This window comes from Lutjanus erythropterus, chromosome 24 (assembly GCF_056507025.1).
Source record: "Lutjanus erythropterus isolate fLutEry1 chromosome 24, fLutEry1.hap2, whole genome shotgun sequence".
NCBI lineage: Eukaryota > Metazoa > Chordata > Actinopteri > Lutjaniformes > Lutjanidae > Lutjanus > Lutjanus erythropterus.
Window position 1 is genome coordinate 9,419,842 of NC_139340.1, and position 24,653 is coordinate 9,444,494.

The window sequence follows — 24,653 nt, forward strand, 5'->3', positions numbered from 1 at the left end:
CCATCATTGCTTGACCAGGAGCCGAATGAGTGCACCCAGTTTAAAACTGTCTACTGACAAACAATGTTGGCCAATGAAAAACAAGCAGAATGACTGACAGGTGCATCAGCCAACAGACAGCAGCGAGTGGACATCACCGTCTCACTCTCAGGACATCGAAAAAGACTCCAGAGGAGAACTTCTATTAAATGAAGGACAGGTGGAGAGCAGGGTAATATTTTGGTTTTACACTGACAAAGTGCATGTAGCAGCACTGGACTGATCTATTTGTAAAATAACAAAACGGCTTCTTCCTCATAAATGTTGTTGGTGTTGTGAATAGATGATTTGCTCATGCCAAATATTGTGATGGTCTGTTTGTGTTTACCCTCATCTGTCCATCTGTCATTTTTTTCACCACAACTCCTCTTTGGTTCTCGGTTGAAGAAAATAAAGATCACTTTATAATCCCTGAGGCAAATTTGGACAAAAATGTAATCCTCGTTCATTAAAATGATTACAGTTTCTTAATTTGACATTAGTTAAGCCAGTCGATTGATAACCGGACTAGATTCTAATGAGAAATTTTGTTCAGATTTATACATTAACGCAGATTAAAATGTCTGTATTGAGATCTAAATCATGTCCGTCTATGAATATTGGTTTTGCCATAAAAATGCTCAAATTGAAAGTTTGTCCTCCATCAGCAGCTTTACTTCAAAGATGACCTCCCCATTTTCTCACCACACTCAGAAACTTTACAGCATGGAGTTTTGTTAAATACTTTAATTTATTCCTACAACACCATTTCTGGTAGCATTTCGTGTGTGTGTGCGTGTGTGTGCGTGTGAGTGAGTGTGTGTGCCACATTGACCCATGATCCACTGTCGATTTGTACTGTATATAACCGTGGCTGTAAATGACACCTGCATTTGATTATTTTCTCATCACGCGACACTCACTCACACACACACACTCACACACACAGCAGGTGTGTTTTGACATTGTTGATTGTGCACATTTGGTTTTGATTTATATAAATATTCTTGTGAAGAAAATACAACTCTTGTCGTCTGATTTGTTTTTTCTCCTCATACATTCCCTCATGTATACTGCCACCTGTATCTGTGCAAAACCACACACACACACACACACGTACACATTTCATCCAATGCTATTCCTGAACATGAAGGAATTTCTACAGGGAAACAGACAAGCCCTAGCCTGCCTTCTCTGCCAGTTTACACACACACACTAACAGCGGTGGCTAAATAAAGGTGAAGTGGTTGCAGCCAGACAGTGAGTACACAGTATTAAAAGCTGATCTCCTGCAGGCAAAGGTTGGGGAAAGAGTGCACAGCGCTCAGTAACTGAGGGTTTAATGCTCAAAACTCAGGTGACAAACTCCTCCACCAGCAGTTTTCATAAATGGTGGCTGCAACAAATTAATTGATTACTGAGTTAGATGTCAAATATTAAATTAATCATCAACTATTTTGATATTTTCAGTCAGGTTTAAGAAAAAAATCTCTGTCAGCTCTCAAATGTGAATTTTGTCAAGTTTAGGCAGAGTTGGAATGATGTGAACCCATTTTCTGACTTTATTTAGACAAAATAACTGATCAATTAATTGATAGTGAAAATAATGGTTAGTTGGAGACCTAATGGTGCCTTAACCTGTTCATGCAGCCTTGTCACTGCAATGGCAGTGGCATACATCCAGGCAAGAGTGGGAAAAGGCCTGCTGTGTGTTTTCCCAGCTGTGCAACATCTGGAAATCCAGGCAAAGGCAGCAATATGCTCCAAAGGAACAATTTAATATGAAGTGTCATCTGAACAAGTTTAAAAGCGAAACAGAGAGACAGACAGATGAGCAATACAAATCAAACAAATGGGAATGACACAGAACAGTCTGAAAAAAAGTTTCAACTTTTACACTTCCTTACAGCTCACCAGTTACTGTGAGAAATCAGTGTGAATGTTATTTTAGGAAGGTTAGGGTTGAGTGTACTTCAGTGGAAGTAGTGAACACGCGGCCAAACAGCTTCTGAAACCCCCTCAACCACATTTTCTGGTATACAATACTAAAACATGACAAATTAAAGAAACAAAACCCAAAATATATATACAAAATATATACATTAGTTAACCTTGAGTGCATTGTATCTCATTGAACAATACAATACAATTTACAATACAGTTTATCTAAAACATCTCACATGAGGAATTGTTATATTTTATTAAATTCTGGTGCCTTCAAGGGACTGGAGTTTGTGCACGAGAGAACAGTTTTACCTATCTTTGAATAAGTGAATGACTGAGAGAAATCCTTCATTTAGACTTGGTGAACAGCAACATCTAGTGGTCTGATTGCAGTCTGACATCCCATTGTTCAGGATGGTTCATGGTGTCTGCAACCTTAGAAGTGGTTGTTGATACAAATATAGTATTTTAAAGGTTTTAAACACACGTCCCATTTTTGTTTTTGAATTGTTTTTACTTGGGTTTTGCTTTCCTCTTCAAGGGGCCCCACCAGAATGGGGTCCATAAAAAGTTTCAGGGGGTCTATATATTAACAAACAGGACATTTGTGGGACCTAATGCCAGTCAGCACAGGATGAGGTCATTGACAATTCAAAACTGAATCGCAGTTTTGACACTTAAAGCACCAGTTTTCTCTCTCCTAGCTGACCAACAGATCTGAGAATTGATTTCCTAACAGCAGCCATCATTTGGCGCTTGGCTGAGCTTCAGATTTGATTGATGACCTGCAATAATGACGAGCGAGGGAGAAATTAACAGGGAGCCAAAATTTACATAAAGTCCTATTAATCACTGTGACAGAGGGACAGAGGTGGTGATGGCAAGGAAAAATCCATGACTGATTTATTTATTTTTCTATCTATATTTGAGATGGACTACAACACCAAAGTCTTTGTGCAGAGTTGTGGGTGAATCAGGCTGTCACCTGAGTGTGAAATAGTTTGGTATTCCCAAGGCGTATGGCACTATATCACAAACTTGTTCCAACTTTAAAAGTTGTTAACTAATATAATCCACTGCATTAACACGACAGTTTCTACAATTATTAGAAGAAATGAGAGTTATTACAACTAAAAAAAGACAAGGCTAAAAATTGAACCAGTTTTATTACTTTAAATGCCTTTTCTGATGTGTCTGATCCATTAAGGAATATTATTTATACTATAATACAATTCATTAACCTAAATCATGTCTTAAATGCTTCATTACTGAGCATGATATGTGTAATTAAAACAAAATTACATTGTTGATGCCTATAATAAAACCTGGGGAAAAGAGCATAGATATTTCATCATGTTGTTTTAGAGAAGTTCTCCTATTTTTAGTTTGTTTTTTAGAATTTATAAAATATTAATTCATTTGGCCAATTATAAGGTTTTTTTTTTTTAGAATTTAAATATACTTAAGAAAGTGAAATTGATGAGCTTCTAATAGTACTTTTTAAGACTACCAACATGATATGTTCACCGACAGTTGGAAAAGCCATAATTTTTTTTATCAAGTTATTAAAGACAATGGCTACTGTTACTGTATATTTTAATTTCTTTTTACTCTTCATTTTCGAAATGCAACAAAAATTTGATTTCTTGTCATAATTGAAGAGTCGTGTTCAAGTCACTCTATAGATTTCCCTTATGATTCCTCAAATCTGATAACGGTTCCTCCATTTTCCCATGAGTTGAAAACGCCACACGAGCGGTACTTTAACGTCAACGCGTCACACGCCAAATTTGTTAGGTGCGGAAGGAGCAACAGCAAAACGAGCGTTTTAAACGTTTTATCGTTGAGCTTTGTTTGTTTTTTGTTAAACTGTCTCCTCTTCAGGGTGTCTCAGCGGGCAGGTTATTCGCCAGGTCCAAGCCACCTGCTGAAATCATGCACTGAAGGAGGAAAAGAGCCCGAAGCGAGGGCCGGTGTCCCGGACAAAGTGTTGCTAACTCCTCGGTAAGGAAAGGAGCTATAGAAGTCAATAGAAGTCGCTAAATGACCTAATGCCTAATTTGCATGATTGGGAATTTGCAGGTAATTGATGGATGCTGCAGGAGAGAGGAATAACTTTGTGAGAGAGACTAAAAGTGAGTAAAAAAAAAAACACCCTAAATATGTTTAGAACTACAAATGAACTTTCTTCTGTTGATTCTTGGTTTGTTTGTTTTTTAAATTTTGCCATTGAAATAGGCCATCACTTCTCAACATAACTTCATGACTTAAATGCTTTGTCTAGACCCACATCACAAAAATCTAATTTGTCCTCTATTGTTGGATGTTAAAATATCAAATTTAATCAAAAGACTATTATGTGTTATGTGAACTGCTAGCTCTATATCCAGCCCTCCTCCTTTGTCCGGGCTTGGGACCGGCAAAGTGACCCAAAAGAGACACTTTGGCAGAGTTACTGAGATATTTATTTGTTTGTTTATTTATTTATTTATTTATTTATTTATTTATTTATTTATTTAGTTCTTTATTTTTATTATTTCTTTCTTTATTTTATTTTTTATTTTTTTGTTAAGTTTTCTTAAATTTGGTTTACCCCTAATTTCCACCAGTGCCGCGTCACTCGGCACTCGGGCCGATTCGGGCTGATTCGGGCCAATCTCGACAATGTTCGTGTATGTCTGTGAATAGAGTGTGTAGAAACACTGATCTTTATTTGTCACCATCTAGCGGATGATTAGATTTACTGCACTCAGGCTGACTTCTTCACTGTTAACTTGATGAAAGGAAATGTATTCTACCTCTGATAACAAGTGACAACAGCAGTTTTAATGTTTTGCTACTTTTATTGAAGTAAATCAAGAATCAAATACAGGTGTGTTGATAATTTAGAGTACTGAACATCCCTTTTTGCTCTGTGAACTGAGCTCATTAGAACTGTTATTTATGGCAAGCCGTTTTAACATTTAATAGCTAGATATCTGTATTGCAGATATCCATAATTCAGTTCTTCCTAAGATATCTTCAACCCCTCTTAATTCAAGATATCTACATTTTATTTTATTTATTTATTTATTTTTATTTTTTTTTTAGATATCTTAAATTGAGTTTTACCTTGTCAGAATAACACTGTAGATATCTTGAACTGGAATTACAGATAGTCGGAATTCAGATGTAGATATCTGCAATGTGAGTTGTGGATATTTGCAACTTAATTATGACTGTCTGTAATGATGAACCTCATACACATGAATGGGGAAAGTGACTTCACTTGTCCTAGTAAGAATGATGTTGTGGATATCTGACATTACAGTTTTGTATAGGAAGAACTTGTATTGTTTACTGAGCCAATATCCAATGGGAAGCTTGCCATAATGAACAATAAATGGGATGCCTCACATGAGCAACGTCCTGCACATATTCTGACAAATTCTGAGTTGCCATAATTGCGTTTGAGATATCTTTAACTTTTCACTTTTCACATAATTGCGTTTGAGATATCTTTAACTTTTCACTTTTGATTAGTCAAAACTGAATTACAGATCTCTAACTGTCCTTTTGACTGGTCAGAATAGAATTATAGACATCTTGAATGAAAATTCTTACTAGTCACAATGTAATCACAACTAGTCAAAATGAAGTTGTTGATATCTATAATGTTAATTCCGGGTAGTGAAACTTATCCATAAGTGTGTTTAGAATTACAAATGAACTTTCTTCTGTTGATTCTTGGTTTGCTTGTTTTTTAATTTTACCATTGAAATAGGCCATCACTTCTCATAACATCATGACTAAATACTTTGTCAAGACCCACATTACAAAAATCAATTTTGTCCTGTATTGCTTGATGTTGAAATATCAAATTTAATCAAAAGACTGTAATGTATTTTGTTAATTGCTAGCTCTATGTCCAACCCTCCTCCTTTATCCGAGCTTGGGACCGGCAAAGTGACCCTTTGGCAGGGTTACTTGGGTTTTTAAAATTTTTTGAATGAATATTTTATCATTATTATTAATTTTATTATTATTTAACATGCATGTCTTTGGAATGTGGGAGGAAGCTAGAGCACCTAGAGAGAACCCACGCAGACACGAGGAGAACATGCGAACTCCACACAGAAGGGCCCCGCCCCCGCCAGCTGGGGGATTCAAACGCAGGACCTTACTGTGAGGCAGCAGTGCTAACCACTGCGCCACCGTGCCGCCCGTGAACCTTTTGTGTGCAGCATCTGAACATGACATGAAACGCACCCATTATATTTTAAGCGTCTCGGCGCTGTCTGTTTCAGTGACGACGATGTCTTACATGAAAAGATTGAAATGGGCCGGTTATTAAAATATAATGGGTGCGTTTAATGTCATGTTCAGAGGCTGCACAAAAATAATAATAATGATAATAATAGGAAATAATTTAATTTAATAATTGGATGATTTATAAGTACCTGAGGACTCAGATGTCCATAGGCGTATCACTTGTCTGGTGTAAAGATACTAAGTCCTCTATTAATCCTCTGATCCAGTGCTGATGCGGGAGCTGAACGGCCTGCGCAGACTCCTGAACATTCTTATGATTGCAGAGCACTTCTGTTTTTTCTGTGCTGGTGATGGCGTCAATCCATTCTCCAAGTTGATGACTACACTGTGAGACTCTGTTGTGTTAATCTCATTGAGCGGAACAACTTTTTCCTTCCTTTTTCTGAAAAGTCTCTTCACTTTGGTTGCAAAGCTGCTGCTATTTCCTGAAGACTTGAGCAGCTTCACTTCTAATGTCCTGGCAACTGCGTCTATAAAAGTTGCCTCCCTGGTAACCACGGCAGCCTGTAGCGTATTTGCAGATCCAAACATGCAACAAAGTTCTTTATAGATGGGGATGTGGGTGTTTTCAACAGTCTGTGGGAGAGTTATTTGTCCTACAATCCTGTTATTCAAACGTTCCACCATCCCCTTTAAGTCCACATCGAATTTTGATGTCTTGGCTTTGTTAGCAATGTGAGTCAAAAGGTTCCAGAGAAACGTGGTGAGAAAGGTCTCTCTGGCAGAAGGACTTTGACTTGGATCATCTGAGAGGACCAATCCTTGCTGCTCTGGTGCACAAGCAGTTACTTCAGCATTGTCTGCGCTTAACTCCTCTACGTAAATTACCTTGTCTGGACAGGAGCCCTCGGAAGAATCCCTGTCCAGACACTCTTGATCTCCTTGTGCCTTGACATCATCTTTACCTGAGAGGATGGATCCTTCCTGGTCTAAAATAGAACTGTTTCCATCTGAGACGACGAATTCTTCGTAGTCTGATGTGGAATTGATGTCTGTAGCCTCCTCTGGACCTAACTCATGTGGACAGAGACCCCCGTCCAGGCATTTTAAATAGCCACGTAACTCAAAATCATCTCCATCTGAAAGGACGAATCCTTGCTGCTCTGGTGCACAAGCAGTTACTTCAGCATTCTCTGCGCTTAACTCCTCTACGTAAATTACCTTGTCTGGACAGGAGCCCTCGGAAGAATCCCTGTCCAGACACTCTTGATCTCCTTGTGCCTTGACATCATCTTTACCTGAGAGGATGGATCCTTCCTGGTCTAAAATAGAACTGTTTCCATATGAGATGACGAATTCTTCGTAGTCTGATGTGGAATTGATGTCTGTAGCCTCCTCTGGACCTAACTCATGTGGACAGAGACCCTTGTCCAGGCATTTTAAATCGCCAGGTGACTCAAAATCATCTCCATCTGAAAGGACGAATCCTTGCTGCCGTAATAAAGACTTTAAATCCTCAGGCAAGACATTGTCTGAACATTCTTGATCCTCTGGTATCTTAAACGCGTCTCTGTTTAAAAACGGGAAGATGAACTTCACAGTACTATCCTCAGGTGCCTTAATGTCCTCTCTGATTAAACGGCTAAATATATGGCTGACGTAGTAAACCATATCTTCGGTGGCAGATTTGGTGAATGGTGCTGGCTGATGCAAATCCCATTTACGTGATGTGATACCTGACAGTTTACGGTTCACTCCCTTTGTCACTTCTGCTACAAATAACTCTGTTAGTTGTTTAGAGTAGTCGGTCTTCCACTGTTTTACTCCAATTGTTTTACCAAAACAGAAGTGAAGTGAGTCTCCAATGCTGACATGAATGTTGTCCTCTGTTACAGTTCCGTAATTACACTCCAGTGAAGATTCAATCCCACGGTTACACAACCTGTCTTTAACCTGAGGGGCAACATGTTGGTAGATCACTGCAGTGACTGCATTCACAAAGTCAAAAAACATCCTGGATAGTATCTTGATTGTGACTGGCTCAATAAATTCATTGGCCAAAAGCTTCCACTGGAATTGTGTAAGGTGACGTAAATAAAGTCTGGCCATCTTCGTAAAGTCCTCTGTTTTAAACAGTGGCACGTCCAGATCGCTGCTCCTTAGAACTCCTACTTTATTTAAAGGCATCTTGAAAAGAAAAATAATCAGGTTTTAGCAATCAAGAATCTGTTACTTACTAATAAAAGAGTTACTGTACTGACTCCTGGTAAGATCAGAACTTATTATGAGCTACTGTAACATCACACAGAGAATTCTGGCTTTGATGACACGCGCACACACATGGAATTCTGGCTTTGATGACACGCGCACACACGCGCGCGCGCACACGCACACACATGGAATTCTGGCTTTGATGACACGCGCGCGCACACGCACACACACGCACACACATGGAATGCATAAAAAAAAAAAAAACTTTTTTAACAATGTCTTTTTAAACAAACTGCTGAATAATAAAGTTTATGATAAAAAAAAGGTTCTCTACAATAATAAACTATACATTATTAATAGTGACCTTATTTATTTATTTTAATAAACTAATGTCAGATAAACTTATTTAAATAATCTAATATGAAATAATATTAGTAAATAGTTGCTATGTGTAACTTATTTTTTAATTTTATTTTTATTAATCTATTGGTTTAATTAACTAGAATATGCACTAAGCACAACTTTATTAAAATGATTACCATGTAGCCAAAGAGTGTTCAACTGGAAAAAGAATGAACTTTTTTCCCAGCCTGCATATAAATTCTAACGATATAATGTGTTATAATCAAGTACCTTTTACTCGTGTACCATCATAATGTTGTCAGCTTATCTGGTAGAACCAAACAAAATATGTAATGTACCAAATTTCAGGGCCCCAGCTCTGAGATGGACTACAACACTAAAGTGATTGTGTGCAGTTGTGTATGAGTCAGGCTGTCAGTTGAGTGTGGAATGGTTAAGTATTCCCAAGTGAATGGCACTAAATCACAAACTTGTTCTAACTTTAGAAATTATAAATATAATCCACTGAAAAAACATGACATTTTCTAGAATTATCAGAAGAAATTAAAGTTATTACAACTAAAAAAGCCTAAAAACTAAACCTCTATTTTATTATTTGAAATGCTTTTTTTGATGTGTCTGATCCATTAAGGAATATTAGCTATACTATAATACAGTTCATTAACCTAAATCATGTCTTAGCTGCTTCATTACTGAGCATGTCAAAAATTACATGGTTGATGCCAATAATAAAAACTGAAGTTTTTTAAGTTATATAATAAGTTATATAGTTATATAAGTTAAAAATTAGATTACCTACAAACCTTACATATTAGATAAAAAGATCACCAGTATTTAATCATGTTGTTTTAGAGAAGCTCGCCTATGTTTAGTTTGTTTTTAGTATTTAGAATACTTATACATAATACTTAAAAGAAATTGACCTTTTCATAGTATTTTTTATGACCGACGTGGTATGTTTATTGACAATTGGAAAAGCCAGGATTTTGTTCGAGTTACATGAGGTACTGGTTATTGTATTGTTGTTGTTGTTTATATTCATTTTGAAAATCAAACAAAAAATGTTTTTGTCATTGTAGTTGAAAGCTGTCATCAAGAGATTCGATAGATTTCCCTTCTGATTCCTCAAATCCTGTAACGGCTTCTCCATTTTCCCATGAGTCCAAAATGTCACACGAGCGGATCTCCAACGTCATCACGTTACGCGCCAAATTTGTAAAGTGCGGAAGGCGCAACGGCAAAACTCCGTCGGATCGAGTGTTTTCACTGCTTTATCGTTGGTCTTTGGCTGTTTTTTGGTAAACTATTCCTTTTCAGGATGTCTCAACCGACAGGTTATTCGCCCAGCTTCAAGCGACCTGCTGAAATCATGCGAATGAGGAGAAAAAGAGCCCGAAGCGAGGCCGGTGTCTTCTCCAGCCCGAGCGGCCAGGGCTCGACTGCCAGTCCCGGACAAAGCGACTCATCTCCGGCGGGCGTTCGCCCCTTCTCCCCGGGACCGCTTTTCAGCTCGCAGAACCGCTCCGGCGGTGGAATAAAACGTAGAAACCCATTCGCAAATATTGAGAATACTTACAGCCCAAAGAAGAAATTACTCATTTACAACGATGAAGGGAATGCCGAAGCTGTGGACAGTTACAAGATACACAGATCGTTTGAAAACGGGGGAGGTGAGGACATGTCAACAAAGACTGAGGGTCCAGGAGTTTTACCTTTCAGTGCCAGACTGACTGAGGTGGAAAAACAGGAGCACCAACATACATCCAGCAAGGTAACATAACATAATCCAGAAACTGTTAATAAATTCAGCAGATAAAAATCAGTTAGCTTAAAGGCTAAATGCTTATGATTTTGTAATGTCAGTGTCAACTAATGTCTTCTTTTAAGGCTGTTGATGACCTTACTATTGCTTGCTATTCTGATTAGAAAATAGAAAACTATAACATTTATTAACTGTTATAAATATCTATAAATTAAAAAAACATAAGCAATTTAAAAGAGCACCATATATACTTTAAAAGTCTGTCTGTAAAACTTCAAAATAAATAAAACAATATGCATTATGTCCTGCCAGTATCAGCTGAATGATATATCTGTCTGGCACTAATACGTACAATAAATTAATTACATCGCAGAGAGAATCGTCCCATAGCTGTAGCTGTTATGAGAGCTGAAATAATTCATCTTTGTTGTTGAAATTAATCGTCAACCATTTTGATAATTTATTAGTTGATTTGAGTAATTAAATTAAAATTCCAGCTTCATAAATGTGAATATTTTCTGGTGTCTGTACTCCTTCATGACTGTCAGCTGAATATCTTTGGGTTGTGGACAAATTAAGATGTGAGGACATCATCTTGGGCTTTGGGGAACATTTTTCACCACATTCTGACATTTTATAGACCAAACACCTTATAAATTAATCAAGAAAATACTTGAAACATTAATCAACAATGAAAATAATCATTAATTGCAGCTCTAGTTGTTATTGTGGCATCTGACACTTTATATACGAAAAAAGGAAAAATGTGAATTTGCTTTGGGATGGCAGTCATTTTCGTATTTCCAGTTTTCACCTGTCTGTTCTCTGCTGTAGAAGTGTCTCACTTTTTCTGAAGACGACTCTCTGTTTGACGAAGAGGAGGAAGATGCTAGAAATCCACTGCTGAAGGTTGGATTTTTTTCTGTACTTCTATCCAAAATGTCTGCATCTCCACATCTTCTTATTCTTTCCGCTCATCTCCATTGTTAATGTTAGAATTGTCCTCTTCCGTCTCTCCTTCCAGAGTCCTCAGTCCATTGCTCCAGCTTCCATTGCTCCTCCTGTCTGCACGGAGTACCCAGCAGACTGGAGCCTGAAGACTCGCCTCCTCTTCACCTCCCCGCTGTCCCTGTCGTGGGCTGAGCACCCCAAAGCTCAGGAGCAGGCTCTGGGCCTCAGCCAACACTGCAGAGCTCACTTCAGCTCTCTGCCACACAGTCTACAGGTACAGTTTTTACTCTTTATTATTACACATGACGTTGCAGCCACTCTCCCCATGTTTTCATGCTAATTTTTGCTGTGTAGTGTCATGTTTAGTCACTCTGTGGGTCCTCACCGTCCCTCCTGCAGGATCCCAGGTCCTGCTCGGAGCTCCGTTGTGCCTTCCAGCAGAGTCTGGTTTACTGGCAGCACCCGTCCCTGCCCTGGCTGTCCCTGTTCCCCAGGATCAACGCTGAGAGAAGCTTCACTGGCAAGAGCACCCCATGGGCTCAAGATACAGCGCTGCAGCAGAGTCTCATGAGTGAATGGTGAGGAGATTAAGTTACATTTTGTGTCTGCCACAGTACTCATATATGTCTGTAAATCACTTTTACTCAGAAACCAGAAATTTGCATTGATTTGTAAGAATACTGTTCCTGTATCCATGTACTTAGATGGAGGCCTAATTGTGATGCAGCCAATCAAATCCTGCATAAACCAGTAATTTCAGTGTTGTGTCATAGGCAGAAAAAAACAACTTTTACTTCAACAAGCTATTCAGACTTGCATAAGAAAACTGGTGCATAGAAACAGATGCTGACATCATGCTTATGTCATCATGTAAACTTGCATCTACTGTGCAGTTTGCACACATGCCATTATGTGACTAAACATCCTCAAAAACACATAATTCAGTGCTCATCTGTTCTTGAATGGTTTCATATCACAGCATTTTCTCTGTGATCGTCTTCTTCAGGTCAGTCAGTCTGTCGTCTCTCTACAGTCTGCTGAAGGCCAGACTGTGTCCATACTTTTATCTCTGCTCCTATCAGGTAGGCACTTGTGTGTTTAATTATTTTATTGCCTTACAGTCCATCCAAAGTGACATTTTCACTGTGGCTTTCATGAACACAGCAGGACTTTATGTTTGCCTTTACAATTTATTCATGTGATCGCATTTATTCTGTCAGTTTACAGTGTTGTTCAGGGCAGCAGGTCTTGGGGGCTCGAGCAACATCTCTGCCTTAATCTCTCCTACAACAAGGGGTCTCAGAGAGGCCATGAAGGCTGAAGGTGGGTCTGAACAGAGATTATGTATTTTCATTACACTCACATTGTCAGATATTACAGCTGAATTTTGGTATCTCATACATCCCTTTAAAAAAAAGTACGCATCAAGTGAACTTTGAAGACTTACATCCTCCCCTTTCATCAGACATTCATCCATTCAAAACACCTGGAGTGATTTTTTAAAAATATAATTTTATTAACTTGTGACTGCATGATCAGTGGTGTAACTTTTATTACCAGCTTGTCCTGTGTACCTGTGCAGGTATAGAGTTCAGTCTCCCTCTAGTGGAGGAGAGGAGGAGGAGCAGGGAGCCACACAACCTGACGGTGCACCAGGGGGAAGAGGAGGAGGAGAAGGAGAAAGTGCAGGAGTAAGTGTGATTTCCTGTTTTGGGAAAAAAAAAAAAAAAAGTGTGGGGGAGGAAATGTGGAGTAAAGGCTGATACGCAATGAAAAAGATGCATGTAGTATGATATGGGCATAAATAATGTGCATTTATTGCTGCCTACATCTGCACTGATAATTTTAACAGCATAACAAATTCTTAACATGCTGACAAGTTTATTGTCTTTCCTTTTTTGTGTGTACGACTGATTAACAAGAAGACACATATGAGACATGACAAGGCAAATGAGAGAAACAACAATAATTATTTTGGACTTATTACATTTTTAATTTATTTTCAACTGTAAAAAGATCTGCACATATGAATCTTGATCAAAGTTTAAAACAAATTACAACTAAACAGTTAGGATTGAAGATTTTGTTCATGTAAAAGAAAAACAAATCACAGAACTGTGAATAAGTTTTTAACACCCAAATATCAATATCAGTAAACATTTCTAAAACTCAATTTAATAATAACAAGGACTAATTTATTCAGACTTTTTTTGTTGATGTTGCTCAAAATAATTCATGATTACAATCTCAAGAGACAACTGCAGTATTGATCAATTATTATAAAAACAACCTGCATCATATCTGAGGAAGAATGAATAAATGAGCTGAAGCAGAAAACTATTTTAATGCTATATAACATAATTCATAGTCAGGATGATTTCAGTTCTTCTAACACTGTTTATAATTGTGCTAATAATTATAATTGTAGATGTTGTGAGCAGAAAGACGGCGAGTTGTGTCCAGCAGGTGATGAAAGGGAGAACGATGAAGACAACGACGATGAAGACGGCGACTTCTCGTGGCTGAAGGAGATGGGAGTCCAAGACAAAATCAAGAAGCCCGACAGCATCACCATCCAACTGTATCCACCTCCTACGTCTCTGACACGCACTGTCATCTGTTCTGTTTGTGTATCGTAGTACTCTTAATTTCATGTAATTTACCAGTAAGAACAGCCAGTCAGAGCTCCTTGACCCACTGGTGTAGCCGTAAGGAGGGCCACACCGTGTCTCTGGACCACAGGCCGGAGTCTGTGGTGTGTGTGGAGGGAACACACACCTTCACGCTCATCAACTTCCTCATCAACTGCAAGAGTCTGGTGGCTGCGGCCGGTTCACAAGCAGGGTTACCCCCGACACTGCTCGCTCCCGTCGCCTTCAGAGGAGCTGCGATGCACACACTGAAGGTACAGACACACATACACACATTGAGCACATACACAGCTGTTAACCACATCTGTCTGAGTACGTGTATGTGTGTGTTTTTCAGGCCCGCAGTGTGAATGTGAAGAGCCAGGTTGGTTCTACATACCAGAACATCAGCAGTCTGGAGATCATAGGTACACAGCTGCATGATTTTACCTTATTTATCTGAATATGTACAGCCCATGTTTCATACTTCTCTCAACTTCACTGGACAGAAACAAAGCATTAAGCTGCTCTTTTCAATTTAAATCAATCATGTATGAATTTTTTTTACCTCTGTCCCTCAGGACCCATCCTCCCCTCATCTCTGCACACCATCACAACCCTCCTTCGGCCCGCACAGAAAGGAAACTTCTCAGCCAGTCTTTACACACACGCACCGACTGCCGTCATGAACACACACAAAACCAAGGAACAGGTAAGACAGACGTATTTTATATGTTAATATATGGATCAAACTAAAAACATGGTCTGAAAATGAGAACAGCTGTACCTTACTGTTGCTGAGGCTCACTATAGTGAACAGCCATTTCTGGGACTGGGTGATATAGCTGAAAGATTTATCACAAAATGTTTCATTTTAGGAGATAATGAATTTAACTACTCTATTTTTTATTAATCAGCTTAATCATGAGTTTTGTTTTTCTGGCAGAAACAGGCTTCAGTTACAGTGCTGTTTAAATGCAGGTTGTAGGGGTGCAAAAGAATGTGAATATATTTTTTGGATATGGCTTATTTAGTTGGTTCAAATCACTAAACACAGACTCACTCCAGCTGTCTCTCCGTGTGTTTGCAGGGTTCTGGTGGGTCGGTGGACCTGTCGGGTTGTGGTCTCCATCCTGCCTCCATCCAACAGCTTCAGCAGCCCTCCAGCCTGGGAAAGACCGCTCTCACTCACATCAACATGAACAACTACAGCTACACCTGGAAGAACTGACAGAGAGGGGGGGGGGGGGGGGTTGGTAGCAGTTTCATTTTGCAAGAGATGATCCTGAAAGACTGTCATCATTTTTGAAAGAAACAGTCTCAAAGGATGACTGGTTTAAAATGTTTTTACGAACAGATTTTACTGCACTGCACTGTATTTTTAATCTCTCTTTTAATAATGATCTGATTTTTTTAAATTGTAGATAAATGTGTTTTAATTACTTCTAATTTGTTTTATTTAGGAGAAAAGAGATTTTTCCATTAAGCTTTTTTCAGTGCAACTTTTATCAAATGAATTTTCAGGTGCACTGTCGTGTGTTGAGGTTATATTTCTGTGATGGGAATACTGAGGAAATAAATACATTATGTGAAATTTGAGTGCTGGAAAATTATTTGAACAGGTTTCTAAGCTATTTTCACACTTTGATCAGATCAGATGGAAGTCCAAAGGTCAAGTACACATCTAGGAATAGAATAACAATATGAAAAAAAACAGCAAATTATTATTTTTTAAAGATGAACACAGTACCCTGCAGCTACTCTGCTCTATTTCTCATTCTGCTGTAGAAGAAGCAGCAGCACCCTCTGCAGTGTAAAAGCTTACAGCACCTGGTATTCCCAGGCGGTCTCCCATCCAAGTACTAACCAGGCCCGACCCTGCTTAGCTTCCGAGATCAGACGAGATCGGGCGTGTTCAGGGTGGTATGGCCATAAGCGACTATTTAGTGAACAAACAAGCATTATAAAGATATCAGCACAAACATCCTCATATATTTATCTTCTGAGATCCGGCGAGTTCAGGGTGGTACAGCTGTAAGTGACCATATAAACTATATTAAAACAGTTTTTTTTAAATACATGTCAATCACCATGAACAACTGCATGTGTTTACATATGTAGAAACATTAACATGTATATATAAATTCTGTACAAGTCTAATACAGCAGTGTGAGAAGAGTAAGTGCACTGACTCGGTTACTGTTTTTAAGTATAATTTTTCAGTATTTGTTTTTTCTAAGCCACTACACTGATGTGATATCTTACAGATTAAATTTACCAGCAGAGTAATTAAAGCAGCTTCACCTCTGCCATGCTGCTCTATATAATAACTTAATGTATTAGTGTTGATAAATCCCATAATACAATAAAGAATAGTTTAACAATGACTTGATATATGGACACCTGATGTCTGTCTGATCCTGGAAGTTATGCAAGAGCCTGGTTACTACCTGGGTGGAAGGAGTGGTGGGAACATGAGGTGCTGTCAGCTTTTTCACTTCTCTGTATGGACAGCAGAGGGCGCTGCTGCTGTCAGCTTTTTCACTTCTCTGTATGGACAGCAGAGGGCGCTGCTGCTGCTGCTTTTTCACTTCTCTGTATGGACAGCAGAGGGCGCTGCTGCTGCTGCTTTTTCACTGGCGCAGCAGCAGCGCCCTCTGCTGTCCATACAGAGAAGTGAAAAAGCTGACAGCACCTCATGTTCCCACCACTCTTCCTCCCACTTTTTCACTTCTCTGTGTGGACAGCAGAGGGCGCTCCTGCTGCTGCTTTTTCACTGGAGACAACTTTCTCAACAGTTAAAGGTAACAACTCAGTCAGTAATAAAATATTTAAAAGGGCAAAGTTGCTGCAAGTCCTTGTTTTCACTTTCCAACACAATTAACAGCCAAGAAGTGACACTTTCCACACTTAGTTACCCTGCTACTATGATGATGATAAATTATCTATGAAGAGTGTGTCATTTAGTAAATAACAGGATTTTTTTTTTTTTTTTGAAAGCTGATGTCCAAAAGAAAGTAAGAAAACCTCTAAGAAAGCAAGTGAAAGCATGTCCAGCACATTAGCTCAAGTATGGAGCTATACTGGTGCCAAAAGTTTTGAACTTGAAAAAATAAACTTTGAAACTGAAAATTAAAGTTTTGATCTTGAATTTTGAAAAATACATCAAGGTGTTCAAGATAAAAATAAGTGCACAATTTTTGTTTATTTCAGGTTAAATATAATTATGATTCACTCTGGTAATTCTTTTAAATAAATTATTTATTTTCATTTTTCACTCTCATATATTTTGATATTTGAGATCCTGTTTTTTTTTCAGTTGCATGTTTTATCTTTTCAGATTCAAATATTATTTTTTGTAGTTTCTTTTTTTTTTTTTCTTCTTTTCAGTTTCAGACTTTTGGCCCGGATTTCGTGTGAGGGGCGTGGCTTCAACTGAGAGGGGCGTGGAATCATAACTTGCAGGTTAAATGTCCTAAAGAGATTTATGCATAATTTTGTGTAAAATGATATTTTTAAAACTTAATTTAATTTTTTTTTTACGTAAAGACCGAAAATTATAGGAAATTTTGGTCTGTTGGAGAAAGGCTCTTAAAATATGCTTTTTTTTTTCAGTGTCGCGTCTATGACGTAAGAAGAGGTACGCTGCGCCGGAGTCTGCCTCTGACCTACGCGCAGAAGTAGTTCGTCTTGAGTCTGAGCGGTTATCTTTCACTGGGTTGGTGTTTTTTTAGCTAGTTTAACAGTACATTTCACTTCCGGTGACCATGCCGAATCATTATGTAGCTACAGGGACACAAACTCCTGCCCGTCAGGAAATCGAGTCCGCCGTTTTTATAAGGGCACAGTCGTTCATCTCTCCCCCTCTCTCTCTCTCTCGTTGCTGCGGCTGTGAGTGGATTTATAGGAGGTGAGACCGGACTGATAAAACCTGACACTCGAAAATGAACACATGAACAGCTGAGGGGGGGCAGAGAGAAGGAGAGACAAAAAAAAACAGTTCCCCGATAAACTTTTTTTGTTTGTTTGTTAGGTGTTTGTGTGGTCAGCAGGCAGTCAGACCACCGTTTTAGTTACGGAGGTAGCAGTGAAGCCCCGCCTCTTAAGCTGCACGATACGCCCCCCGGAGCGAGAGGCAGCACCCGCTCTGCTCCTGTCAGGAAAACGGCGGACTCGATTTCCTGACAGGCAGGAGTTTGTGTCCCTGTAGCTACATAATGATTCGGCATGGTCACCGGAGTGAAATGTATTGTAAAACTAGCTGAAAAACACCAACCCAGTGAAAGATAACCGCTCAGACTCAAGACGAACTACTTCTGCGCGTAGGTCAGAGGCAGACTCTGGCGCAGCGTACCTCTTCTTACGTCATAGACGCGACACTGAAAAAAAGGCGTTTTTTTAAGAGCCTTGCTCCAACAGACCAAATTATCCTATAATTTTTGGTCTTTACGTAAAAAAAAGCATGCATAAATCTCATTAGGACATTTAACCTGCAAGTTACACTTTAACAAAAAGGCAAAGGACCTTCCCCTATCACGTTGCCTTCAGGGAACGTAGGAACTGAAACAATTCATCTCAATGTAGGCTACACCATGTGATTGGCAGTGAAAAAACTGATGTCAGTGACAAACTTCCATTTGCACGGCATGCACGAATATTCTGCACGACTAAATCTGTTTTAATTTCCTCTGTAAAGCTAAAGCTTCTAATATGCCACTTTATATAAGTTTTATATTCTTTAACACGTGGTAAGTTCAACCAAATATCGCCTTTTTTGAAATTTACTCCGACGTTTTCGGAGATGTGAAAGCTGTTTTAGACAGTACTGAGGACCAACTGCAGAAGCAGAGGGATAAATTATGCCAGATTGTGCACTAAAACAGATACACTTGAATGCTTTCCACGTAGCACCATGAACACAGCGCAGTGTCTGCTCGCAATGATAGTGTCCGGCTCTGCAGGCCCACCTGCTGGAGCAGCACACAGGTGACAGATGTTCAAAATGAGAGGTCGTTAACAAAACCTTTGGCCCAAATATAGCTCCATACTCAAGCAGATAATGCACTGGTTTGAACTTCAAAGGCTGTGAGTTCAATCCCTGTCTAAATTTTAAGTCTTCGTCCAATGCAGAGAGTGAAAAGCTCCAAAAAAACACAAAAATCATCTGTCTGCTCAAGATGTTGGGGGACTGCTTTGAGGTTTTTTGGTTCAGTCCTCATGAGACACTGACTTTTGAAGTCCGAAGTCCAAAGAAAAAAGTGAATATCTCTGAGAACCAGACTTTGGCTGTCTACTCCACTAGCTCAAGCTGTATGACGGTGGCTTGATATGTGAAGGTTGTAGGATCGAGCCTTACTCTGCTCACTAAATTTTGAAGGCTGTGAGAACCAAACTTGACAGTCTGGTGCAGTGGTGCCCAACCCTGGTCCTCAGGGCTCACTGTCCTGCATGTTTTAGATGTTTCCCTGCTCCAATACACCTGATTCAAGTGATCAGGTTGTTGTCAGGCTTCTGCAGAGACTTGATAATGAGCGGATCATTTGAATCAGGTGTGTTGGAGCAGGGAAACATCTAAAACATGCAAGACAGGGGTCCCTGAGGACCAGGGTTGGTGAACACTGGTCTGGTGTAATAGCTCAGGCTGTAAGAGGATGGTTTGAGAGTTTGAAGTTGTGCATTTGATCCTTATCACCCTCAGTGACTTTTGAAGGACAGAGTCCAAAAACAAAAGTGAGGAACTCTGAGAACAAAACCTTCTCCATCTGTTCTAGTAGCTCAGGTTTTAAGCAGATGACTTGGGATGCTGAGGTTGTGTGATCGAGCCTCATCTCCGTCACTAAATTTTGAAGGTTGGAGTGCAAAGAAAAACATGAAAACCTCTGAAAACCAATCTCTGACAGTCTGGTGTAATAACTCAGGCTGTAAGAGGATGGTTTGAGAGTTTGAGGTGGTGTGTTCGATCCTTATCACTCTCAGTAACTTTTGAAGGCTGTAGTCAAAAAACAAAAGTAAAAAACCCCTGAGAACCAGAATTTGGATGCCTGTTCCAGTAGCTCAGGTTGTAAGAAGATGGCTTGAAATGTGGAGGTTATAAGATCAATACTTATTATGCTCACTGAAGTTTGAAGGCTAGAGTCCCAAGAAAAAAGTGAAAAGCTCTCAGAACCAAAGCTTGACTGTCTGCTCTGATAGCGCAGGTGTTAAGGCAAAGTCTTTGGACTCTGAGGTCGTGTGTTCAAATCTTATTACCCTCGGTGACTTTTGAAAGCCAAAGTCCCAAGAAAAAAGTGAAATCCTCTCAGAACCAAGTGTTAGGATGTATTTCTGTGACCGGTGTGGTATGTTTTACGCTCCTACATGACGTGTATGGTAACAGATATATGGCTGGCAGGGTGCCAGAAAGTCTGGTGGACAAGACTCTGTCCATTGTTGGCATATTTGCATGGTCCAAAAATAAACCGGTTATGTATAGTCAGACAACCCTATATAAGCTGTAACTGTTGGAGTGTTCTTGGTTCATTCCTTCTTACTCTGCATGCTGTATGATGTGGAAGAACCCGAGCTCATATTAAACATTGTTTTCAGGTACACCCGTGTCATCTCTTCTTTTGGGATCCCACAGTAGTCATCATCGTAACACCAAAGCTTCACTGTCTGCTCCAATAGCACAGGTGTTAAGGCGAAGTCTCCAGACTCTGAGGTCGTGTGTTCGAAACTCATCACTCTCGGTGACTTTTGAAAGCCAAAGTCCCAAGGAAAAGGTGAAAAGCTCTCAAAACCAAAAGTTGAGTGTCTGCTCCGATAGCGCAGGTGTTAAGGTGAAGTCTCCGGACTCTGAGGTTGTGTGTTTGAATCTTTTCACCCTTGGTGACTTTTGAAAACCAAAGTCCCAAAAAAAAAGTGAAAAGCTCTCAGAAACAACATGTGACTGTCTACTCCGATAGCGCAGGTGTTAAGACGAAGTCTCTGGACTCCAAGGTTGTGTGTTCGAATCTTATCACCCTCGGTGACTTTTGAAAGCCAAAGTCCCAAGAAAAAGGTGAAAAGCTCTCAGAACCAAAAGTTGACTGTCTGCACCGATAGCGCAGGTCTTAAGGCGAAGTCTCCGGACTCTGAGGTCGTGTGTTCGAAACTCGTCACCCTCGGTGACTTTTGAAAGCCAGAGTCCCAAGAAAAAGGTGAAAAGCTCTCAAAACCAAAAGTTGAGTGTTTGCGCCGATAGCGCAGGTCTTAAGGCGAAGTCTCCGGACTCTGAGGTCGTGTGTTCGAAACTCGTCACCCTCGGTGACTTTTGAAAGCCAGAGTCCCAAGAAAAAGGTGAAAAGCTCTCAAAACCAAAACTTGACTGTCTGCGCCGATAGCGCAGGTCTTAAGGCGAAGTCTCCGGACTCTGAGGTCGTGTGTTCGAAACTCGTCACCCACGGTGACTTTTGAAAGCCAGAGTCCCAAGAAAAAGGTGAAAAGCTCTCAAAACCAAAAGTTGAGTGTCTGCTCTGATAGCGCAGGTGTTAAGGCCAAGTCTTTGGACTCTGAGGTCGTGTGTTCAAATCTTACCACCCTCAGTGAATTTTAAAGTCCAACATCCAAAGCGCAGAGATAAAAGCGCCCAGAGAAGTTATCCAAGTGTGTTGTGGACTTGGTGGCGTGGTGGATAGAACAAGGAAACGTTGTCATCCCGGGGTGACAAGCTGCCCGCGGTTCGATTCCACCCGTCCCCGGGTTCCAGCACGGATGCGGTTGGCGGGTAGTGGAGGGGGCCGTGTCCCCTCCCAGACTTTCGGAGCCATAAATGCCAGGGGTTATGATACAGAGATGCATGAGCAGCTAAATTTTTACTGCCTATTTTTTAATCGCTAATTGCTATTTGCTAATTGCTATTTGCTAACTTCCTATTGCTAACTGCTAACTTCCTACTTACTTAATGACTCTCTTTTAGAACAGTTGGAATCCTACGTACTTAAAGAAAGACAGTTGGAAGGAAGAAAGACAGTTGGAAGGAAGGAATGAACGAAAGTTGGAATCGCTTGCCGCGCCGCCGTAATATATATATATATACTAGTATATATATATATACTAGTATATATATATATATATATATATATATATATATATACTAGTATATATATATATACTAGTATATATATATATATATATATATATACTAGTATATACTAGTATATATATATACTAGTATATACTAGTATATATATATATATACTAGTATATATATACTAGTATATATATATACTAGTATATATATACTAGTATATATAGAATATTATATATACTGTATATACTATATAGCATAGACACTATAAAATATAGTATAAGCACTTTATATGTGCTGAAAACGGCCTTTTTCCTGGCTGAGCGGTTCCTGCAGGAGCTGGCGGTCAGGGTGGTCCAGGAAAACAAAATGGCGGCACCCAGGTAGAAACTCCACCAGGTGTTCCTGCAGGAAGTGGCAATCAGGGGGGGGCTCGTTAGGGCAAAGTGGCAACACCTGGGTAGAACCTCCACCACAGCCTACAAGTAGCAGCCTAGTGTCATTCGCCCCCTCTCTCTCAATAGGGCTGCACGGCTCAGCTGACTTCTCTCTGCTCTCTCCACAGCTCCCAGGTTTGGCTCCACGGCTCGGCTCCACGGCTCGACGGCTCCCAGGTTTGGCTCCACAGCTCCACAGCTCCCAGGTTTGGCTCCACGGCTCCCAGGTTTGGTTCTACGGCTCCCAGGTTTGGCTCCACGGCTCCCAGGTTTGGTTCTACGGCTCCCAGGTTTGGCTCCACAGCTCCACGGCTCCCAGGTTTGGTTCAGCTCTCCTGCTTTTCTGCCTGCAAAACACACAAGCACATGGGTTCACTCATCCACACATCCCAGTCCCTGCTGATACCTCCATATCCACACCTCGTCCCTTTTTGTAAATCATGTTGGCTTTGTTTTACCTGGCTGTTCTCTCTGGCTGTATGTCCTAAACCAGCTCAATGTATGTGACAAATGCAGTGATGACGGGTTTTAACGCTTGAACAATCCATGTTGGCTGTGATGTTAACTGTGTTTTTTGCTCTCACCACGTGCTCACTTAGCAGGCATGACTTCGTTGGACAACGACCGTAAAACTACAACAAAGGCGAGATAAAACACGACGTCGGTTCTCAAAATGTGTAAGTTTTACCTCGTTTAAGTGCGAATGTGACTGTGTTGAATGTTTACAGCAAACGAAGGACACAACGGAGCCGAGCGAGCGTGGTGGCAGCAGATGCGGTGTGTTTGTGTGCGGTTACTTACCTCACAAGAAACTGCACTCCTTCCGGTTTTCATCCAGTCTAATCTCTGTTCCTTTTCCAGTCGTCTAACGCACGTGTTTGTGTTGCAGGTCCACAAAGAGCCGAGACAAATGGTGTTTATCCGCCGGGTTGTAGCAAACATTTTCCGCTGCAGCCGACGCGTCCTCAGCTCAGGTCGCCCACGTGGTCGAAATGGCGGCGCATCCACGTCACGACCAGCCCAGGACGGAAGTCGGTGGGTTTCTTCCAGGTGAGGTATCATTGTTTGACTACTCTGAGGAGAAATCCGCAAACTTGTCAGGTGTGTTTGATAACAAATCGGTGCATGTTTTTTCCTCTCTGGTGTTCCTACAGGTGTTTGTGTCAAGTACTGTGGATATGTTTGACTATTTTGAATTCTTGAGTGGTAAATGTTTAAATTGTGTACCAAATCTGTTGAATAAACAGCATCAAACGTTTGAAAGTGTTCCTTTTTCCTTGCAGATTTGACTAGAACAATTAAGTGTTAAGTTGTATCTTAATCTTCTTCTAATCATATTACTTGCTGTCTTAAAGGGATAGTTCATGCAAAAATAAACTCAGTCGTTATCCACTCGCCCTCATGCCAAATTAAACGTGGTTTTAGTTTTGTAGTCCATAAAACACTACAGTTTCACAGGAAGACATTGCTGCAAACTCTAAAAACAGGTGATAGTTTTCGAAAAACATTAAATGCCTTCATTCTGCTCAGCTGGTGTAAATCAGGTCTCCCAAAGCTCCAACATGCCAAGCTAACTTGACAATTAAACTTGGTTTTCACTTTTTTTGTTTCTTAGTTTGGAGCCACATGCATGTCAGCATGTACACTGTCTGTCTGGGTGGGACTGTTAGGTTTTTATTTTGGTGGGTTTTTCTTCTTTATCTAAACTGGTTACCATTCACTTAAATTGTTTGGGAGTTTTGATCCACCACTTCTGTGGAATAAACATCAAACCTTTAAACATGTGAATAAAATGATCTGGTATTAAAGTGCTGTTTGACTTTCGAAATACCATTTTAGAATGGTAACAATTAGATGTGGACTTAGCATAAAACAGGACGTGGACTTAGCAGGATGTGGACTTAGCATAAAACAGGATGTGGATTTAGCAGGATGTGGACTTAGCATAAAACAGGATGTGGACTTGGCATAAAACAAGATGTGGATTTACCAGGATGTGGACTTGGCATAAAACAGGATGTGGACTTACCAGAATGTGG

The 24,653-nt window shown here is 40.0% G+C and overlaps 2 protein-coding genes, 1 long non-coding RNA gene and 1 other non-coding gene across 4 annotated transcripts; 1 reads left to right on the top strand and 3 right to left on the bottom strand.

Moving 5' to 3' along the window:
• Positions 1-6,462: 6,462 nt before the first annotated feature.
• LOC146304702 (uncharacterized) lies at positions 6,463-8,455 on the bottom strand. Its single transcript, XM_084713236.1, has one exon. The coding sequence runs from the start codon at positions 8,398-8,400 to the stop codon at positions 6,463-6,465; it is 1,938 nt and encodes a 645-aa protein (XP_084569362.1). The 5' UTR covers positions 8,401-8,455.
• Positions 8,456-9,987: 1,532 nt separating this feature from the next.
• donson (DNA replication fork stabilization factor DONSON) lies at positions 9,988-15,530 on the top strand. Its single transcript, XM_084713948.1, has 12 exons — positions 9,988-10,558; positions 11,384-11,458; positions 11,574-11,774; positions 11,900-12,078; positions 12,507-12,582; positions 12,721-12,823; positions 13,083-13,191; positions 13,929-14,081; positions 14,207-14,405; positions 14,489-14,558; positions 14,712-14,842; positions 15,221-15,530. Exons 1-12 carry the CDS (start codon positions 10,106-10,108, stop codon positions 15,359-15,361), a joined length of 1,890 nt encoding a protein of 629 aa, XP_084570074.1. The 5' UTR covers positions 9,988-10,105; the 3' UTR covers positions 15,362-15,530.
• Positions 14,266-22,739, bottom strand: LOC146304704 (uncharacterized). Its single transcript, XR_014769314.1, has 5 exons — positions 22,634-22,739; positions 15,194-15,357; positions 14,918-14,975; positions 14,699-14,807; positions 14,266-14,399 (listed from the first exon to the last, which is right to left on the bottom strand). It is a non-coding gene; the product is annotated as an uncharacterized LOC146304704 (long non-coding RNA).
• On the bottom strand, positions 15,949-16,067 carry LOC146304705 (5S ribosomal RNA). The gene has a single exon (XR_014769351.1). It is a non-coding gene; the product is annotated as a 5S ribosomal RNA (ribosomal RNA).
• Positions 22,740-24,653: the final 1,914 nt, after the last annotated feature.